This window comes from Acanthochromis polyacanthus, chromosome 10 (assembly GCF_021347895.1).
Source record: "Acanthochromis polyacanthus isolate Apoly-LR-REF ecotype Palm Island chromosome 10, KAUST_Apoly_ChrSc, whole genome shotgun sequence".
Lineage (NCBI taxonomy): Eukaryota > Metazoa > Chordata > Actinopteri > Pomacentridae > Acanthochromis > Acanthochromis polyacanthus.
In genome coordinates this window covers 36,034,479-36,056,039 of record NC_067122.1, presented here as the reverse complement: position 1 = coordinate 36,056,039, position 21,561 = coordinate 36,034,479, and the positions used below count along the sequence as shown (strand labels likewise).

At 39.6% G+C, this 21,561-nt stretch overlaps 1 protein-coding gene across 1 annotated transcript; it reads left to right on the top strand.

Moving 5' to 3' along the window:
* The first annotated feature begins 934 nt into the window (after window positions 1–934).
* LOC110969224 (magnesium transporter protein 1) lies at window positions 935–17,960 on the top strand. The gene is made up of 10 exons (XM_022219274.2): window positions 935–1,083; window positions 1,472–1,641; window positions 1,718–1,835; window positions 5,102–5,242; window positions 5,334–5,474; window positions 9,690–9,779; window positions 12,815–12,878; window positions 13,606–13,680; window positions 16,127–16,217; window positions 16,329–17,960. The coding sequence occupies exons 1-10, from the start codon at window positions 1,003–1,005 to the stop codon at window positions 16,342–16,344; spliced, it is 987 nt and encodes a 328-aa protein (XP_022074966.1). The 5' UTR covers window positions 935–1,002; the 3' UTR covers window positions 16,345–17,960.
* Window positions 17,961–21,561: the final 3,601 nt, after the last annotated feature.

Below are 21,561 nucleotides of genomic sequence, written 5' to 3'. Positions count from 1 at the left end.
TGCCGGCTAAATTGTTACCAAACAATTTCTTCACCAATATATCTGTAAAGGTGTGTAATAACATATTTTAAAATGTTGAAATTCAACTCCTTCTTTCTTTAACCTTCGTGTCGTCCTGCGGGTCAAAATTGACCCTTTTTAAAGTTTGAAAATGTGGGGGGGAAAAAAAAAACTTTCACAGCGAAATTAAATTTTTAAATCAAAATTTTTTACATTTTTGGGAAATCTTTGAACATTTTTGGTGGAAAAAAGGCAATGTGCAAAATTTGCTGGATTTGGTTGATTTTTTGGGGGGGAGGGAGGGGGGATGTTCTTAAAGAAAATATTAGAAATTTTACTGACATATATGTAATCCCTGAAGATATTTCTTAAGATTTTTTGGAAGATTTTTACTCATTTTTTGAAAACATTTACAAGAATTTATTTTTTCAAATTTGGGGGATTTTTTTAAATAAAACTTTTAAGGGAAACTTGGAATTTTCTTTCTGAAGGTTCTGCAAATTTTCAGATATTTGGGGAATTTTTTGCTGAATTTTTGGATTTTTTTCAGACAAGAAAATAATATTTTTTGGTTTCGATAAATGAAGACAACAGGAGGGTTAACTTCTCGTTCTATGTGTAGCACAATAATCTATACATATCTCTGTGTAGCACACAGTGACCACATTGACGTGGTTTCGGTAACTTCCTGTTGACTGCGGCTTTGTCTCCGCCCCCCGCTGCTGCCGGCGCTCTTGTCTGATGTTTTGGTAAACTGCAGTAAATCTCAGACGGGTCTGTTACTAAAACGTCTGAAAGTACATCACAAAAGGACTGCTGGTTTCCTCTGTTAACGTCCTGTACCATGCCTGTACCCACCGTCCCCTTTAAAAAAAAAAAAAAAAAGCAGGAAGCTTCTTGAGACAGCGGATATGACGTAGCTCCTGGTGAACAAACAGCGGACCAATGGGAAGCTGACAGGAGAGTTGTGATCAGTCGACAGTAGCGTGGATTTTCAGCAGAATGTTTAGGAACGTTTTACTTTCGCTGCTCCTGTCCGTCCTTCTCTACCATGAACATGCTAACGCACAGAAGAAAAAGGAGGTAATGTGCCTTCAGTAACACAACGTGCAGAAAGTTCAGAAAGTTTGGGTAAAGTTTTTGTCACTTTTGCAGAGCCGGCTGTCGTCCGACTCCGTGCCAGTCGTCTCTGCTAACTTAAGCTAGCAGTAACTCGAAATGTGCTCAACGCTTTAGCTCATTAAGTATCGCAGTAAATGATAGGCAATTTTCAACAAAGTTATTAATTCGATCTTAACTCACAAGCACTAATAACTTGTGCTAAACCGACTTACTGCTTGTTAACTTGGTGTTGGACTGGCATCAAACAGTCATTCTGAGGTTCATAAAGCCTCAGTGACTTTTATTTAAGTGTCACCAGCAGTTTGTTTACTAGAAGGGCGTTTGGTCTTGTTGTCTGTGTCGTGTGTAGACTCTGCTGTCAGAGAAGGTGACTCAGATGATGGAGTGGGCCTCCAAGCGTTCAGTGATCAGAATGAATGGAGATAAGTTTCGTCGCTTTGTGAAGGCTCCTCCCAGGAACTACTCAGTGGTCATCATGTTCACAGCGCTGCAACCACAGAGACAATGTGGGGTCTGCAGGTAAGAGGCAATAACAATGGGAACGTATATTGCTGAATTTATGATTTACGAATTTATTTGCATCCTTTTCCCCCAGACAAGCTGATGAGGAGTTCCAGGTGCTGGCTAATTCCTGGCGTTATTCCTCGGCCTTTACTAACAAAGTCTTCTTTGCGTCTGTGGATTTTGATGAAGGATCAGATGTGTTTCAGATGGTGAGACAACTTCTTTTGCTCCAAGAGTGGAGATTGTCTTTTTGTTTTATGTAACTTTTCCATCCATAAGAAAACAACACCAACATTTGCTGACCAGTACACCTTTAGCTTTGGAACAGTATCTAGTCTTTAATTAGAGTCCCACAGTCATGTCATATGGTTTGAGTCAAAAAGAGAACAATTTAGTTTTAAAATTGAGCATTTATTTATTCTCTGCACTTTTAAGGCTATGACAGAGATCTAAGTGTTTTGCAAAAACAACTCAATTTACATAAAATGTAGATTAAAACAAAATGCAAATATTTGCAAATCATGTAAACCCTCTTTTCATTTATTTCAAATGATACAAGGGCAATGGATAAAATGTTAAAACTGGGAAGTTTTATTGTTGTTTGAGAAGTATTTCCTCATTTTGATTTTGATGTTAGCAAAACATTTCAAAAACAATGAGAAAGAGGCATAAACTCTGTACGTATTTTAGGACTAAGGAGACGATTTGCTGCAATTCTGAAAGCTAATTCTTTTTCTGTTCTTGCTTGGTTTAGGATTTCAGCTTTGTAGCAGTTTTGGACCTTTTGTTTTTCATTTCTTTTCATGCTGAATGTCTTCATTTAGCTGCAGATCAGGACAGCAGACAGACTAGTTCAGCTGGCTCTTTACCTATGAAGACACACTATTGGAATATCTGCACAATGTAGTTTAGTGTCATCTTGCTGAGATGAGAAAAATATTCCCTGGAAAAGATGTTCTCTGCTTGTCAGCATGTGTTTCTCCAAAACCTTTTCAGCTTTGTTCAGTGTTACTGATTTCTTCAGGCTTCACAATGTCATGTAAACTCATTCCATCACGCTGGCTTTTGTGGTGTTTACGGATAACAAGCCAGTTGGTCCCTCACCTCATTATCCCTCAAGACACATGTCCAGAATTTCTGGTTTGATTGGTCAGACAACAGAAGAATTTTTCTTCAGTCTATGATCAATACGTTTAGGCCTAGTGAGGGTGGCATTGTGTGTTAATATTGTTTATATCTGGGGGTTTTTTTCATGACAGTCTTACCTGCCTTTGTGATGTACAGACAGTAGTTTTCAGAAGTGCTTTTTTTGAGCATGGTTGTTTTTTGAGATAGAAGACAAACTGCTTCTCTCCAATTAAGCTTCCCGTATGTATTTTCTAATGTCGGTGTCTCAAAAGAATCTTGTACAAGGATGTTTTCTGTTTGGAACAGATTTCCAGAAAAGGATAAAGTCTGATATGAACAAAACATTTTATTCAGTCTGGTGAAATGTGATTGGTTATAAAACACAAACATATAATTCAAACATGTGATTGGCTAACGGTGGGGATAAACTGTCATTTAGACTTAGTTCTCCCATTAGTTGGTGCACAGATATGTCCTTATCTCTTGGCACACGATTCATCCAATCTCCAAGAGTAAAAAGAACTCTCTAAAATAGGTTTAATGTTGTTTTGCTTGATTCTTGATTTTTGAGTTGCAGTTCAGAGTTTTTAGAACGGGTTCAATAACATCAGTGTTACCGACTCCTTGTTATAAGGGCGTTATTTACTGTGTAATGTACAATGTTGTTTAGACCGTAGTTAAAATGCAAGGTTATAGTGGTTGTTAAGCCTCCCCAAAATCAGTAGATACAGGCCACGGTTAAATCAAGTTTTTTTTAATTCAAAATTATGAATTCAAAATCAACTCATTCGGAATAAAAGTTTTGTGCTTCGTATTTACATGGAAATATTAATTCCGATTTAAGGTTTACATGGAACGCCCGTTTTTTCCCCCTTTCTTAATTCCGCTGTAACGCTTGGGCGTTGGAAAGGATTCTGATTGGACAGGAATAAACTGATTACACCCAGATTACTACTTAGTACTTAGTTTTAATAGGTTGCTCAAAGAGTTTTTCACACAAAATAAAACTTGGTGTCCAAGTTGTGATAGTTTCAAACATTATTTCATCCAAAATACTACTTGTAGCCTCAGTTTTACCCCACCCAAACAGTACCGTCTAACAAGTTACGGATTTAAAGGTTTAATCAAGGCAAACGCTACTTGTTGTCCAAGTTCCTATGATTATACATGTGTTTTCTAAATATCCTCAATATAATTATAGTAAACATTTATAAAAATACCACTTTCTTTCTGTAATTTAACTCGGCTCCAAAGAATTGCATTCGGACAAATTCTCAACTTAGCGTTGCAAAATGTTGCAGAAATGGCCTCACACCGCTGCACCAAACAATAATGTAGGATAAATGTGTCGAATGCAGCACACCTAATGATAGAAACTACACTTTATGATTCAAAGTGCACTCGTTTGTTTAGGGATACCACTATGTTATGAAGACCACTTAAGAGACCTTCATCAAGAATAGTTCAGGGTCAATAGTCATTAATTGATCAAATGTACTTGTATTGATTAGTCTCATTATGAAAATTGTAAACTCTGATTTCATTGACCTCTAGTTCCCAAATAAAGGAAATACACTGTTGAACGGATGATAATTATAAAAGCATGTATTAACTAATACTGTGAACAAACAATAAACAACAATGACATGACAACAACAACATGTTGAATAAATGAATGAATAAATGCAGCTAAAGGAACGAATGAACTGTGATCGTCACTGGAAACAGCTGGTAGAAAGGTGATGGAGTTAGAATCACTCTAGAGTTGGAAAACCAGATGTAATTTGTAAATTCCTTTGTTTAGGAGAAGGAAAATGATACTTGTGTAGCCTTTGTATGAGGAAGGCTGCTGCAGGATGTGTAGCTGTGATGATCTGGATGAGTTGGTTCAGGAACGCAGAGGCAAGAAGGAACTTTGGCAAATTTGCATTGCAAAGTGTGCTGAAGTAAAAACACTGAGAGTCAAAGCTCATAGTTATAAAGAAAATGTTCACACTGTTGTAGTATTAAAGTTCATTTAAGAAGTCAAACTTTAAGTGCATTATAGAAAAACAAAGCCCTAGTTTGAGTAATGCATTTCTTTTAGCCATCAGAGTTTTAAGCCTTTGTTTTAGTTTAACTTTTATGAAAAAGCCAGTTTCAAAAATCCTTCTTCCCATCTTCTCATTGTTCTCAATAGCCTGGTTCGAATTCTTAAGCTGAGTTGCATACCGGTCGCTTTCCTCTATATAGAAAGTTTTGGAGCCAAATTCACAGCAGCATCTAACCAGTCATGGATGCAACTAGGTATCATTGAACCCCACTGCTGCACATGTAAAATGTTTTGACTGTATTTATGTGTTTGCAGCTAAATATGAATTCTGCGCCGACCTTCCTCCACTTCCCATCCAAAGGAAAACCTCGCAGGTCTGATACATATGAGCTGCAGGTCAAAGGCTTTGCAGCTGAGCAACTGGCTAGATGGGTGGCAGACAGGACAGATGTACAGGTCAGTAGACAACATAAATCTTCAGTCAGAGCTGTTGCTCACTAGGATAATGGGTGCCTCTGATGATTTTAGTCACATTTGTCTGTTTCAGATTCGTGTCATCCGTCCTCCCAACTATGCGGGGCCTCTACTGCTGGGCTTTCTCCTGGCAGTGATCGGAGGACTGGCGTATCTACGAAGACACAATTTGGAGTTTCTCTTTAACAAGAACGTCTGGGCCTTTTCTGCACTGGTAACAAGAATCAACACATGCTTCTGCAGCTTTACACAGATACGTACATGGTGGTGGTACCAGCAGGTAGTCCTCCAAAAGCAGTGATGATAAACGAGTTACACTGAAAAAGATGACAGTGTGCGCCTTTAAAAACTAAAACTACACCATATATGCATTTATCTAACTTCTACATTTTGGATGGCTGCTCCATTGGTCTGTCTTGTAAAAGAGATGTCTAATCTCAGTGGGACTTCCTGGTTAAATATAAATAAAGGTAAATAAATAATAATAATAAGACACACCATCCCCATCAAAGTGGCCACCTTACACATCAGCAGTAATTCATAGGGTCCCTGCCACACACTGCAACATTCACTGGTGCATTAACCCTTTGCACTTCAGTGCGTAGTAGGTGTCCTGCCGGCGGTACACCTACTAATTTGCATAGAAATTTCAAGAACGTCCGACGGCTGCAAACGCGATTATACAAACACTATACGCCGATGGAAAGCTTAGATTCTCATGAATCCGCCGGTATAAACCACTTTCAGATGTGATTACCACAGCGGGTGAGAAAAACACATTTGTCCGACAAAAACAAATATCCATCCTTCCGTTCTCTATACACGGCTTCAACATACACAGCTCGACTCACATTTCCGGGTTCATTATTACACACAGATGAAAATATTCCACAAAAAACGGCCATAATCCAACCTTTTACATCCAGACAACACAAGCCAGTAAACTATTTTGTCCAAAACATGTCCTGAAGTCGGACACGAATCAGTCGTTTTCAAGGAAATGCACCTCGCGATGCCCGTCCAATATTCCCCGTATTTTTCGTAATTTTTTTAATTAAAAAATAGAATATTAGCGATTTTTTTGTACTGAAAACGGCTGGAATTGACTGAAGCTTAAAGGGTTAAGAACCGTTTCAGACGCACACATGATCTTTTCCACTGTGTCAAAACTATGAATGTCCCAGACACGTGTTTTGTTTTTTTTTTTACCACCAGTTTAATTATTATTTTACGTAACATAAACACATATTTAACTTAGACCAATCTGAGAGACCTCTATCAAGAATATTTCAGGTTGAATGATCATAAATTTATCAAATCTACTCGTATTGATCAGTCTCATAAAAGTCGTCAGTTCTGATTTCACTGACCTCCAGTTCCCCAAATCAAGAAATACACAACAGGATTGATGATAATTATGCACAAACATTTATTTTCTAATACTACAGACACATATTATGAACAATGATGGAAAAAACAGCAATGAATGAATGAATGAATGAATGCAAGTGAACAAACTAATTAGCTGTGATCGTCACTGGAAGCAGTTGGTAGAAATGTGATGAATTTATTTATTAGAATTTGTGAATTCACCCATTTAGCAGAAGGAAAATGATCCTTATATAGCCCTTGTAGGAGGAAGAGGGAGGCTGGGGCTGGATGTGTAGCAGTGATGATCTGCTGGATGAGTTGGTTCAGGAACACAGAGACAAACAGACACTTTGACATAGACTTAGACACATTTGCATTGCAAAAAAGTGTGGCAAAGTAAAAGCACTAAGAGCCGATGCTCATAGTTATACAGAAAATCTTTCCACTGCTGCATGATTAAAGTTAACTTAAGAAGTCAAACTTTAAATAAAACAAAGGAAAACAAATTCAAACTTAAATTATAGAAGAGAATCCTTAACAATTGTATGGAAAAGGTGTGGAAAAATACTAAAATAACAAGCTTTAGTTTAAAGTGAATCCATGTGTTTGTTTAAGTCATCATTAAAGAACCTGTTTTTACACCTTTTGTTTTAAGCCATTTTTAGTTAAAGCCATCTTTTTCAGTCCTCATTTCATTCCAGTGACTGTTTTTTATACAGAAAGTTTTGGAGCCAAATTCAAAACAGCATCTATCCAATCATGGATGTGTTCCTCCCAAGGGATGGTGTAGAACTTTGCTGTCCAGGAGAGTTTGAAGGTCAGATACCTTTAGAACTAACTTTTAGTGTACAAATCTGGTTAAGAAATATCTTTGATGGTCACAGATGTGAAATATCACCGGATAGTGAATCAGACAGTTTCAAACATAAGGGGTTAGAAATATGCTGTTTCTGAGAAAATATAAAAAGTGTAAATGTGCATACAAACTGGAATTTCAGGATACTTGAAAGTAAACTTCTAATGTAATTGAGGGCACAAGCATATATTGAATCGCAAGTAAAATGAGACTTAGAAATTCTACATACAGTATACGCTTGGAATAATGTGTCAGGCGCCCGGATAGCTCAACTGATTGGCTTGGGTTTGACTCCAGCTCTCGACCCTTTGCTGCAGGTCTTCCCCCTCATTCTTCACTCTACTTTCCTGTCTGTGTCTCAACTTACCTGTCAAAAAGGCCCAAAACTAACTGTAAAGAGTGTCTGTGTCGTTTATTGTAGTGACAGAGAGAAGCGAGTGTTGCTGTATTGTGTGTCCATCTTCCACAAACACTTCACATATGATGTGTTCTTCTTTGATACTGGTCCTGATCAACCTGGTATCATAGACTGAGTACAGATCATTACTCTAGTAATGCTGAATTTCTTCATTTTGAGCATTTAAAACTGTTCAGTTCATTGCAGTAAAGAAAGTTCTGTGTGTTAGGGAGAGAGAAAGGTCAGGGCGTCTCAGTGAAGAATGCCATCTCCTCTTCTCCAGAGGTGTGGTTGTTCTCACATCGGCACTTCATGACCCTTATCAGACTCTGGTGGAGGAAACCAGGAGTTGTACGGAGTCATGGTAAAATGAACGCACTAGCCACATTTTGAACTGAAAACTGCATGTGAGACATTAATTTGCTGAAAAGCAGCACAATATGGGACCTTGAATCAATCTGTACGGTGTACAACAGCCTCTGCTCTGGAACTAACCCTTTTGATTTTGTCAGACACACAAAGTTTTTACCGTTTCTTTAAACATGTTGAGACTTCCATCCTCCTCAGTGTGCACATCCAAAAAAGCAGCTTCTTCTTTTGTGAACTTGATGTTGTTATCCACTGAGTTGCTGTGTTCTGTGAAGGCTTGTGCTTTCTGGGCTTTGATTTTGACCCAGTCATCCACATAAATGAACCAGTGACTGTGAGTTGTTGTTGGACATTGGGATAGATTCATATGACAAGGACGACACGTCAGGCGAATTGACGAGACGAATACTAGTCGCACGTCATCGTCTGAATATTCGGATCTCAAAATAAATATTCACATACCACCGTCACTACCGAATATTCAGTCCAGCCCTAGTCAGTAGTCGGCAATGTTCCACATCTAATGTCTTTCAGTGTTTTCACATGACAAGTGGCAGCTATCAAATGTTCTGTAAAATATTCCCGTTAAAGCGAAACAAGGTGTGACCTATTTTGACTGTGAATCAAAAGTTGATAACTGGAATTCAGAAGCAAAATTAAAACTAAAATTGAAGTCATTCATATCCAAACAGTGCTATGATTTAGATAAGAATTTAAGAATAGAAATGAATACCTCAGAAAGAGCAACAGATGAGGAATGTCTTTTCCTGATGAGCCAGCCATTAGTTAGCTCATATTATTATGAAATTATAATATAAAAACTATAAATTTTCAAATCGGATTTTTCACCATGGTGACCTAGAAACCCCCAAAACTACATAATTAGCGGGAAACATGAGCAAATCAAGAAACAAGGTAACCATGCACTCAAAAGACGATAGAGATCCAGACCCAGAACATCTTGAACAAGGCATTAAGATCCTGAGGATAGTCACAGGTCCCAGAATGATTGGTGGACCAGCACAGTGAAGTCTGAGTGAAACACATATAAAATATAAGGAGAGATGGGCACACCAGCATCAAGCAATACAAGCGTAGGGCTAGAATCCAAATCCAAGCAAGCAGAGGATCATTACCTTCAGGACATGCAGTTTCAGTGAAGTGAAAAGAACCTGGAAGCAGGCTAAAAACAATGACAAAAATGTGTTGGATAACTGGACTAACCATTGCTTAGGCTCAACTCTTTGTGGTACTTGTGTGACATTACATTATCATTTATGTCTGCATTGTGATTTTTTAAAAATAATTGTATGTACAAATTTCTAAAAAACAAAATCATTTGGTGTTGTTTTTGAATGCTTTTATCTGAAAGCAAAAGCAGAGTCAAATACAGAATGGATACCCAGCAAGTATGTGTGTGTTTCCTTGTGTTTCAGTGCTTTGTCCTCATCATGACTTCAGGCCAGATGTGGAACCACATCAGAGGACCGCCTTATGCTCACAAGAACCCCAGCACAGGACAAGTTGTAAGGCAATATCACAGAATTCACAATATGCACTCACTCACTAGGGAGTTGCTTTCACATGTTTAATCAAGTGTGGTCTTTCAGTTTGATAGCACTGTTGATTAATTTATGTTCAAATTAGTTTTTCCTCCAAACCGTGCCCCCTCTCTCAAATAACCTGTGCTTTGCTACCAACTGACTAATGTTCAAAACTGTTCGTCTGCAGTCAAAAATTTGAAATTCATAGCTGCACAAATTTCTTTTGGTTCAGTTTAAATGTGTCTCCTCATACTTGAGAAATTTCTGCTCTCGGATTTTGGACCACAACCTTATTCTGCTACATCACTCCAAACCAAGAGTGAGGAGGCTACCCACGACCACACGCTCGTTCAGGAAGTAGTCTCCTGAGGCAAAGCAGAGAGACTGCTTTGAATCTACAGACTGGGACGTACTGCAGGGATCCCACAGTGAGGACATCAAGGCGACTGTAAACTGCACTGCTGATTAAATTAACTTTTGTATGGACGCTGTTGTTCTGCTACGAACTGTACGCTGCTATGACAGCAACAATCCCTGAATCACGAGTGACATCAAGAACCTTCTGAACCAGAAGAAGAGGGCCTTTAAAGATGATGATCAGTAGGAGCTAAAGTGCATGGGAGGTGAAGGAGAGATATAGAAGGAAGCTGAAGCAGAAGCTGCAGAATAACAGCATGAATGAGGTGTGGGACGGGATGAAGATCATCACCAGCTGGCGCTCGACGAGGGAAGACACCACTGAAGGAGATGTGGGAAGAGCAAACCAGTTGAACAACTTCAACAGGTTCAACCTCCCTAACTCGCTCTCACCCTAGATGACTGCACCCCTCACCCACCCCTGTGCGGACGCGAGTACAATGGAGAACGTTTCTCCACCCAAGATCACAGCAGCCCAGGTGTGCAGAGAGCTGAGGAGGCCACATCCCAACAAGGCAGCGGGTCCAGATGAAGTATATCCACAACTGATGAAGGCCTGCCCCATGGAGTTGGAAACGCTCTACAATGCATCTTCGCCGCTGTCTACATGATACACTGATCCCGCTCTCACGTAGGCAGGGGCAGCAGTGCTGGGAGAATCACATTTTTGGACTTTCCCAGCATCTGTACTACCATCCAGCCTCAGCTGTTCAGGGACAAACTGACAGAGATGAAGTAGGCTAGCAGTAGGCTCATACTTGCTGGCATGAAAAACAGACTACCTGACAAGTGGACCTCAGTATGTATGACTGAGAGACTGCAGGTCTGACACTTTGGTCAGCAGCACCAAAGCGCCACAGTGGACTGTGCTTTCTCTGGTCCTCCCTGTCCACGTGGGACTTCAAAGACAACTCTGAGTCCTGCCACGTGCAAAAGTTTGTGGAAGACACTGCTATCGCGTGCTGTATAAAGAGTGGACAGGAGGAGGAGTACAGGAAACTGATCCAGGACTTTGTGACATAGTGTGACTCCAACCATCTGCACCTCAACACCACCAGGACCAAAGAGATGGTGGTAAACTTCAGGAGGCCCAGACTGCACCTTGAGCCTGTGACCATCAATGGGGACTGTGTAGAGGTTGTACAGACCTGTAAATACCTGGGAGTACAGTTGGACAACAAACCTGACTGGACTGCCATCACAGGTGCTCTGTGGAGGAGAGGACAAAGCCTGTTGTACTTCTTCAGACTGGCATCCTTCAACAGCTGCAGAAAGCTGCTGCAGACGTTCTATCAGACTGGAGGAATGGGGAGGGCTGGGGAGGGGGCAGCATTAACAAGAGGGACGCCACACATCTGCACAAACTGGTGAGAAAGGCAGTCTCTGTGGCTCAGAACTGGACAGTCGTGCGTCTATGTCAGAGCGATGGAAGCTGAACAGGCTCCTATCAATCATGGACAACCCACTGCATGGCATCATCTCCAAGCCGAGAGCAGCTTCAGTGATAGGCTGCTGCCACTGTCCTGCTCTACTGATGGACTGAGGAGATCCTTCCTCCCTTTAGCCATGTGGCTCTTCAGCTCCACTCGGTGGGGGAAATGAAGTTAGGAACTGTACAACACACTGATCACCATGCACCTTCAGTGTTTCCTCTACATTCATTCCGCAGCGGTGCTCCCCAGAGAGCCTGCCGCCAATGCTGCAGAAAATCCTAGAGGAAGCGCTGATCTTAAACTATATATCCTGCACCATACCGGACTTTTAACTTATATTTTCCTTTATTGTATTTTGCAAGCATTTTATCTTTCATGTGTAGATCCTGCTGGAGCCTGTGAATTTCTCAACAGGGAGGAATGAAGTATCTAATCAAACTGAAAGGCCACGTTTTGGTTTAAAGAAAGTAACTCCATAACTCACAATGTACCATACTGGCCCAAATATAAGATGACTACAGTTCTAAAAGAATGCATCCTGCCAATGTCTGTGTTTGGTTAAAAGACTACCAAGATAGGAAACACTTTGAAGTTCATCCTGTTGGGATAGTTTTCTTGAAATACTTTTAACAATGAGTTCTGATTCTGAAAGTCTTTTCCTTGTTAATCATGGAGTGTATGTCATCTGTCAGTCACAGGCTCACACTCTTTTCTGTCCTGTTCAGAAATTGCTCAGAATTTTTCTACATCCAGTTCTTCATTTTACGCAGCTCTTTCTTTTTGAGCTCACCATTGATGATAGCTGCTGGACAGATTTTCTTGCAGTAGACTGAGAGAAGCTGTGCTTGCTTTCAGCTATCACGACTTTATGTTTTTTGGCAGCAAAACACATTACATGAGCCTTCAGAAATTCAATACGGTTAAACTTGACTAACCACATAGTTTAATGTTGTCCTAATCTGAAAAGCTCATAATAAACAAACTGAAAAGACTTAAGGCTACATGTAACCCATATTTCAACACTTTCTGTAGAGGAACATGCTACTCTGATACACCATTGGTCTTATAAGATGCTCAATGTTATTTTCATTGTGTTGTGCTACTTTCCAGAAAAAAATAATTGTATTTGGCCCAGTCTACTAATGTATGAACTATCTGTGTTTTCAGAGTTACATCCACGGTAGCAGTCAGGCCCAGTTTGTGGCAGAGACACACATCATCCTACTCTTCAGTATCCTTCAGCTGTGTGTATACTCTCACAAAACAATGAATGCTAAAGCAGAAGTCTTATCTCTGTTGATGTCTTTTGAAATGCACGGATAAAAAAAAGTCCAGACAGCAAACTGGTGAGACAAAACAGTGTGACCTCTTATCTATTTGCTGGAGGTTCTTTATGCACCACCCAAACATCTCCGGTTTGGTGAGGCATGGACTCTACAAGATCTCTGAAGGTGCCCGGCAGTTTCAGGCACTAACACTGTCTACAAAGAACGAATTTTGGCAGAATTTTTAGTAATCTGTTGCGAAAATGTCTGACTTCTGTGTTACTCAAAGCAGCTAGTAAGACCTCTGACTGAACATGTTGAGTGTCAAATGCGCTTTTTGAAGATGCTTCATTAAAGTGGCTCATTGCTCTACACTTGCCCATTTTTCCAACATGTCAAAAATAAGCATTCACTTACCATGTAATGTTTCCCAGACTCTGACATCTACAGTTCTCACAATATAATCAGTGTTATTAACTTCATGCTTGAATGGTGTTTGGGGTGTGATCCATAGTGATTTGTATTGCTGTGGTGAATCGTATCCCCTTTATCCCCAAAGTAAAAGCTTTTTAATGTTTCCTCAAAGCATCAGGTTTGATCCTGTTCTTCACTTCTCCTTTTTGCTTATTTTTATAGCACAGTTCAGTCTGTAGTAGACTGACATGCTTGTATAAACCTTGACGTCACTGTCAGACGCTGCGGTTACCATGGGGATAGTGCTGCTGTGTGAGGCTGCTACTTCTGACCTGGACATTGGAAAAAGGAAAAGTATGCACACACACGCACACATTTTCCATCTTTTTTGTATCACTCTTGATCATTTCATGAACTTTTCCAAGTGATAACCATTCACTAAGACTATTTTCTGTGTGCCAACCAAGGAACACCCATAGCATGCACCAATTAGTGACGATATTAAAAACACCTTCCTAGTATTGCATGAATCTACCTTGTGCCACCAGAACAGCTCTGATTTGCTGGGAAGTGAACATGAGAGCTGTAGGAGTGTCCTATGTTATTTGGCATTGGTATGCTGGAAGCACATCCCTTGGGTCCTGTTGTTTGGAACCTCTGTAGCGTTGGACTTATTCTGGTGCATTCCGCGAATGCTCAGTCAGATTACTGTTTAAGGAGTTTGTTACTTGAGTTGTTCCTGATCAGTTTTTGGCAGTGAACCAAGGCACGTTGTCCTGCTGGAGAAAGCTACTGGAAACGGCATGAGTGTTTTGTATGGAACAATGTTTATGTGGGTCGTACATGTCACAGTAGCATCCACATGAATGCACGATCCAAATTCCTCAGCAGGATGTTGCATTGTAACATGATGATCAGTGTTATTCCCTTCACCTCGTTGAAGGATAGTTTTTCTTCTACATCGATCTAAAATAGTTGCTAAATAACCATGTGCATCCTGAAAGAATTCTTCTGTCGTTTCCACCTGAAGCTACTTCTTTGTATAGTTATTGATGTGCAATCGATGAAGAATCAAGTCCACTGACTTTGTTGTGCAAAAAGCATTCTAAGGATCAGCTAAAGCCAATAGAGGCTTTAGCATTGGGAGTTAGGTCAAATTGTTATTTTTTTTAAGTTGACTGCCCATGGTCAAATTGGGTTGTCCTTGAATACATTTTGGCTTATATCGTGTTAAGGAGACACCAGTTTCTGACCAATAAGAACATAAGAAACTCCACAGGCATGAGATCATTGTCATGGGACAGACTTGACAGCTGTCTTATAACTAAACAGTAATCACCTGGGTGTTAAATGATTAAGGGTATAACACATCAGTAAAGGTGCGATAGATAGATTTTCACCATAAGACGGAACTCCGGCGAAAATGTAAACAAAACCGTTACGTGCATCACAATATGGCAAAAACATAAACAAAGCCTTTATGTGCATCCTGATATGGCAAAAATGTAAATAAAGCCATTCTGTGAATCACGTTATGATCAGTTCTTTGGAAAAGTCATGAATACCAACGACTTTCATGCATGTATGAATCATTTTACAAGAAAATAGCAGAATAGTGTAACGGACTGATATTGTTGATGTCGAGGTTTCAGTGATTATTATCCCCCGCCTCCACGAAGTGGACAAAGGGGGATATAGGTTTGGCCTCCATCCGACATGAAGGGGACAGCTTTTCTCGGAAACTATTACAGCTAGGATTACGAAATTTAGTGTGTAGCTTCACACCATGGACACCTTGATCAAGTTCAAAAATGAGACCTGTGCCATAATATTTAACAGAGCTATGGCCCTTTATCACTGTTTTGGATGTAGACTCATAGACATCACATGTGGCGGAGGATATTGATGACCATGTCGTCTTGTTGTTCAGTTCTAGATTTACCTAAAATGTGGCATGTTTAGGTAGCTCACCTCTGATTGGCTGACAGTCAGCAGTAGCGTGTGTGTATCAAATAAGAGAGAGCTGGAACGGCGGCTAATTCTGGAGCTAAGTTATGGGGTTTTTGTAATTGTTCTGGTGTTGGCTACAGCCCACAGTGGCCTGTGTGAAGGTTCAATAAATGACCAGAGAACCAGATAAAGTCTCACTCATTCATCACAGAGGATCACTACAATATATTGACCTGTTTTTACAACTTCATCTAACAATGCCGATGTTGGTCGGTGTTTGGCTTTGTTCTGAGTGTTTTATTATACCTAATTTCACTTCCATGGTGATGCCATCAGAAGAGTCTGACTTACGCCTGGGAGCCATAATGAAGAGCAAAAAGTTAGTGTTGTAGCACAATCCAAGGTGGTGTACAACTATAGAATGGAAACAAATCTGTCTTATAGCACCGCGTGACGAGGTATTTGTCCGCTCCGCTCATCAGCTAGTTCCATGTAACCAGTTCCGACGTGATGACAAAATGCCGTAGGTCGATGACGTCGTAAACCGAGGACCCCGTGTATATTGAAATAACCTTGAGAGACATTATGCTACTGGAAGTTCCACCCTGCTCAGTGTGGCCATAGTTTCTCTGTCTGAGGTGGCCATTTTCGCAACTTACAAAACAACTTTTGGCAGAGGATAAATTCAACAAATATGTGTTGCTATGTAAAATATATATTTTAACTGAAAATCTACATATAGAATCCTTTAAGAGATAATACGTGTTGAAAAGATTGACCTATGTTTCTGTAACTCAGTCTCTCTCTCTCTTTGTCTGTGTGTGTGTTTCTGTCTCTGTTTGTGTGTCAGTAATGTGCATAGCAGGTATTGGCCTGGTGATGCTGTTCTTCAGCTGGCTGTTGTCCATTTTCAGAGCCAAGTACCATGGATACCCTTACAGGTAGGAACAGAGGGACACATTCATATCAGTTCACTCTGTATTGTCTGCTGTAAATAGCTTGGATAGTGCCTTCATGTTTAATGACTGTAAATTTTCTTGTCTCTGTTGTAGCTTCCTGATGAGTTAAGGCTGATGAGAATCCTGCAGTTCCAAAGCAAGTGTAAACTTAAGGAGAGGAAGTCCTCAAGTGCCATTAACAGAGTGTTTTCTGCTGCAGCAATGCAGAACTTTTTCCCAAACTATAATTTGATGTTTAACATGTTGAATTAAAAGTTGGACACGGTGTGCCTTTACAAAATATCAGCAAGCAATAATTTGCCAAGAACAGAGCCTTCATCACCACTGTGCATTCTAAACTGTCAAGTGCCAAAAGACGTCTTCTATATTAGAGTTGTTAAAAATCCTAAAGTCTAAAATGTATTGTTTTTCAATCATATTAGTTTATGCCTGATGGAAATTAAAATCCTAGTCTTTTGTTTTGAAAATTAGGGACTGTGGAAAGGTATTTTTTTCTTTACAGATTGTTCTTCTAATATATCCACATTTGAGCCGAGAGACATCACCAGGGAAAATGACACCGCTAGCATCAGTTTGCAGACTGAACAACTAGTCAGTCAGCTACAGCACAATAAAGCTCATGGAAATTACCTGCAAATATCACTTCAGTTAGCAAAGGCTTTCTGCTCTGCAATACTACTGCTAGCAAGACAGTCTGTCAACAGCTTTCAAGCTAAGGTGCAAATTTGTTATGTGTCAAGTTCAGCCTGCCTTAAATGCCCCTCCAGCCACTAAAAAGCAGGGCTCTTTTTGATATTGCTCAAATGCCCTTTTTACTATTTGATAAGTAGCAGTATACTTATAAACCACCTTTTCAAACTGTACTAAAAGAAAAGAATGACCAAATATGTCTGTTTGACTGTAAAGTAAGATCTTGTATCCTACAACATAGGGTCTCAAGATCTGGCACTTAAGCAGGACCCCTTTTAAGTATTGTTATATTTTATGTAGTGCAATCTCCAGAGCAAAGTTTGTGGTAGATCAACACAAACCAGTTTAGGGCCAATAGGCCTGGAGCTGTTGGTCCCCCTGCATCAGTGAGTCCTATTCCTCATCATGGTTAGTAATCCTCCCCCTGATGGTTCCTAGTAGCAGCAACAGTGTTTAAGGTTCAGTAGTTGGTATTTGTAGGTCTTGTTGCTATTTTCCGCTAGGGCTGAAGAGAAGCGTAGTATTTCCCAACACTATGTAAAACATTATTTTTTAGAAACAATGCAGAAATGTTAAGCAATAATCAACATGGTCCCCATAAATCCAGCCATATTGAAGCAGTCTTCTGTAACTCTATATCCATCCCCTGTTCAGTTACTAATGTCCCAATAAGAAAAAACAATTGGAATGAAAAAAATGTTAAAGAATTACAGAAAGCAATGTTTATGTAAAATACTTTGGTTCTTTCCTGCTGTTGTTATGATGTAATACCAGTAGATGTCCAATTAATTCTTCACACTTCCTTTTTGCTCTTATTAAGAAGTGAGATTGGCATTAAGCCCAGGGCAAGATGACATTTTGTACTGTACATACATCAGCGCGAGTATTCAAACTTGCAAGACTATTGTCATAGAAGTCTGCATTCCTTGTGTGTAAAATCAAGTTTTAAATGTTTGTGGTTTCCATATCAGGTTGTATGAAGAGAAATAATGGATCTGAGGTGATTGTTTCTGATAAAAAAGTGCCTTAACTGCCTTTGTCTGTTTCTTGTTGGTTTTTGGCGAGAGCCCTAATGCCTTCGTACCATATCTCCACCGTGTTTCACTACGGGTCAGTGCATCTAACATCAAAACATTCTCCAGATTTCCTGCAGACATAAACACGACAATGCAGACTGAAGAGTTCAAACTTGGACTCGTCCATCCAGAGTACCTTCCTCCAGTCATCTACAGTCCAGTGTTTGTGCTCGCTGGTAAATTTGAAGTGGTTTGGATGTTTGCATACCTCAATGATTTCTTAGCAGCTATTCCTCCCTTTAATTCTGTTCCTTCAGTCGTCTGCTTATGGTCATTCTAGAAACTTTTACAGATTCTGATCTAGAAGCATTAATCTCTGCATGAAGATCAGCAGTGGTCTTCCTTCTGTCTCTGGTCCTTCAGATCTTGAAGTGTCTGACATCTGCTTCAGCCAGCTTTTGTTTTCAGCCTCTTTCTTGGCTCATATTCTAAGTACCAGTCCCTACAATCGAGTCCAAGGCATAATTGACCCAGCTATGAGAATAATTTATGTCCTACCTTATTGTCAAAGACTCATCCACCATCATGAAGTGCTTTAATTCAGACTGTTTCTCAATGAGTTCCTTATGCTTCACCATTTTGAACAGAAGTGAGGAATTTCAAACAGGACTCATGTTTTTATATACAAACTTGAACAAGCACACTGGAATTCTCTGAGAAGTCAGAAATTGATCAAGATTAACATATAACCACAACATTTCTGTTCAGGAATACAAGCAAATAACTAATTTGGCATCTCAGTCAAAAAATAAGAATGTGCTTTACTTTTCAAGTAAATTTGAAAATTCACGGATTATAATTATATTTTAGCATTAAAGATATCATTTGAGTAAAGGTCTCCACATGCTGATGGATTAACCATTACAGAAACAAATATATTTTGATAATCAGCAGTACTGTTAATTTATTTCAGCGCTGGCAAATGCCTTACACTGGGTGGTGGTCGAATAAATTTTAGCACTGTATACACTTTATTAGGTACACCTTGCTAGTTAAAGGTTGGATCCTCTTTTGCCTTCAGAACTACCGTAATTATTAATGGCATATTTTCAACATGGAAACATTCCTCAGATTTTGATCCATATTGGCATGATAGCGTCACACAGTTGCTGCAGATTTGTCGGCTGCACATCCATACAGCTGAAATCGAGACTCATCAGACCAGGCAACTTTTTTTCCAATCTATTGTCCAATTTTGGTGAGCCTGTGCGAATTGTAGCCTCAGTTTCAGAACCAGTCTTCCCATTCTCTGAGCTCTCATATCAACAAGGCATGACTCTGATTACAGTTATGAATATGAATGTCTTCAGACTGGGGCTGGTGTCCAGCACATGAAGTTTGGGACAGATTGAATTAGGATTAGCTGAGATAAAAACACTGCAGTAGTCCTTACGAGACATCAAAATTCACCGCACCACCACAAACACACCTTTTAATGACGAGTCACCATTTTCACTGTGAATCATCATCAACATCTTAAGGCCTATGTCACCACATTGCAGGATAATCTAGGCAATGGGCTCAAAGTGTAAAACATGACATTTCCAGTTGAAATAAAGTGACTCCATAACTGTGAACAGATATGATGACATGGATGTGATCAGGGCAGGACACTGATCATACATGTAAAGTTTCAGGCAGATTGGAGCATGTACAGGGGAGGTAGACAGCACCTGATGTGTCATGGCGAGGATCAAAATTCCAGAAGCCGCCACACCCACGCCCACGCCCACGCCCACGCCCATGCCCATGCCCATGCCCATGCCCTTTGACTTCTGGATAAAATTTTGATAACTTTTGATCTATTGTATGTACTGGACAAATCTAAGGTGATTTGGAGCTACGCCCTTTGAGTTTGTAGGTCTTGAGAATGAGCAAAATCATCAAATTTCAAACAGTCAATTCAAAATGGCAGGCATCTTGTTAGGTTTCGGATATGGCCACCACTAACTTTTGTTCAGCCTGACGTGCTGCATATGCCTCTCAAATTCGGTAGCTGTAGGTGTAGATGATACAAGTTTTGCAGAGGGCACTATGGAGCAATTTTGTCACACACATGCGCAATTCAAGTTAAATTTTTCACTGCTTCTGGTGCATCTGCAAATTTTCACAATAGTTTGAGCACGTTTAGTCCCTTAACAACGCACTTGTTCCGGGGAGACTACTACTTCTACTACTACTACTACTAACAATAATAATGTTATACATCTTCACTGTAAAATAAATATTTGTGGATGGTGGATGTGTATATATACAGGTGTGTGTGTCTGTGTGTGTGTGTCTGTGTGTGTCCGTATGTGTGTATTATTAGAAAAACAAAACAAAAAAAATTAAAAATAAAAAGCAATTCCAATATATACATGTAAAAACTATATATATGTCAGGGTAGAGACTGCGATTTGGTAGAGTTGGAGTTTCTACTGGTAGAGATTGCGATTGTAATCTCTACCAGTAGAGATGGAACTTTAAATCTGACCCCTGCCCTGACCCCTGACCCTAACCTTAAAAGTCTAACCTTAGCCCTGACAAATCTCTACTGGTAGGATTGGAGTTTCTACTGGTAGAAATTGCGATCGCAATATCTCTACTGGTAGAAACTCCAATTCTACCAAATCGCAGACTTACCCCCTGTCAAAAGTTTTAGGACACTTTCTTATTCAAATAAAGTAGAACCTGTCCTACAACTTTTGACAGGGGGTGTATTTCATCATATGGATGTGATCAGGGCAGGACTCTGGTCATACATGTAAAGTTTCAGGCAGATTGGAGCATGTTCAGGGCATTTACACAGCATTTGAAATTTCATGGTGAAGGATCAAAATTCCAGAGACCGCCACGGACATGCCCTTTGACTTTGGAAAAAGATTTTAATAACTTTGGATCATTAAGGCCTCCTGTATGTACTGGCCGAATTTGAGGTGAATTGGACTTTCCCCCTAGGTGGAGTTCGCTCTAGAAAAAAAATGAAAAATGGGCAAAATCTGACATTCAATGCAAAATAGCTCACTTCCTGTTGGGTTTGGAATGTGGCTGTCACTGACTTTTTTGTTCAGCCTGATGTGCTGCATGTGTGTACCAAATTTGGTAGATACACCCCCTGTCAAAAGTTGTAGGACAGGTTCTACTTTATTTGAATGAGAAAGTGTCCTAAAACCTTTGACAGGGGGTGTATATAGATATATAGAATATATATATATATATATATATATATATATATATATATATATATATATATATATATATATATATATGTGTGTGTGTGTGTGTGTGTGTAATGGCTATTCTATTCTAATAATGATAATAATAATGATAATGATAATAATAATAATATAATATTAATAATAATTAATTAAATCCAGGGTCTTCGCACCACTCGGACCCTAATAATGAGAAGTTTTCTCTTTATTTTGACATATTATGTGACTGTTTGGGTTTTTTAGGGGGCCATCCTGATGTGACTATTTTGTGGTTTAATAAAGTGTGGTTGTAATGTGAGGCCTGTAGTGGGCAGTAATGTTCCTTTAACCTGCACCAGCCGCAAAAATATAAAACGAAGAAGA

Coding starts and splice junctions, on each gene's coding strand:
- LOC110969224 (XM_022219274.2), top strand. CDS start 1,003: ATGTTTAGGAACGTTTTACTTTCGCTGCTCCTGTCCGTCCTTCTCTAC. Junction 1,084..1,471: donor ACGCACAGAAGAAAAAGGAG/GTAATGTGCCTT, acceptor TGTCGTGTGTAG/ACTCTGCTGTCAGAGAAGGT. Junction 1,642..1,717: donor AGACAATGTGGGGTCTGCAG/GTAAGAGGCAAT, acceptor CTTTTCCCCCAG/ACAAGCTGATGAGGAGTTCC.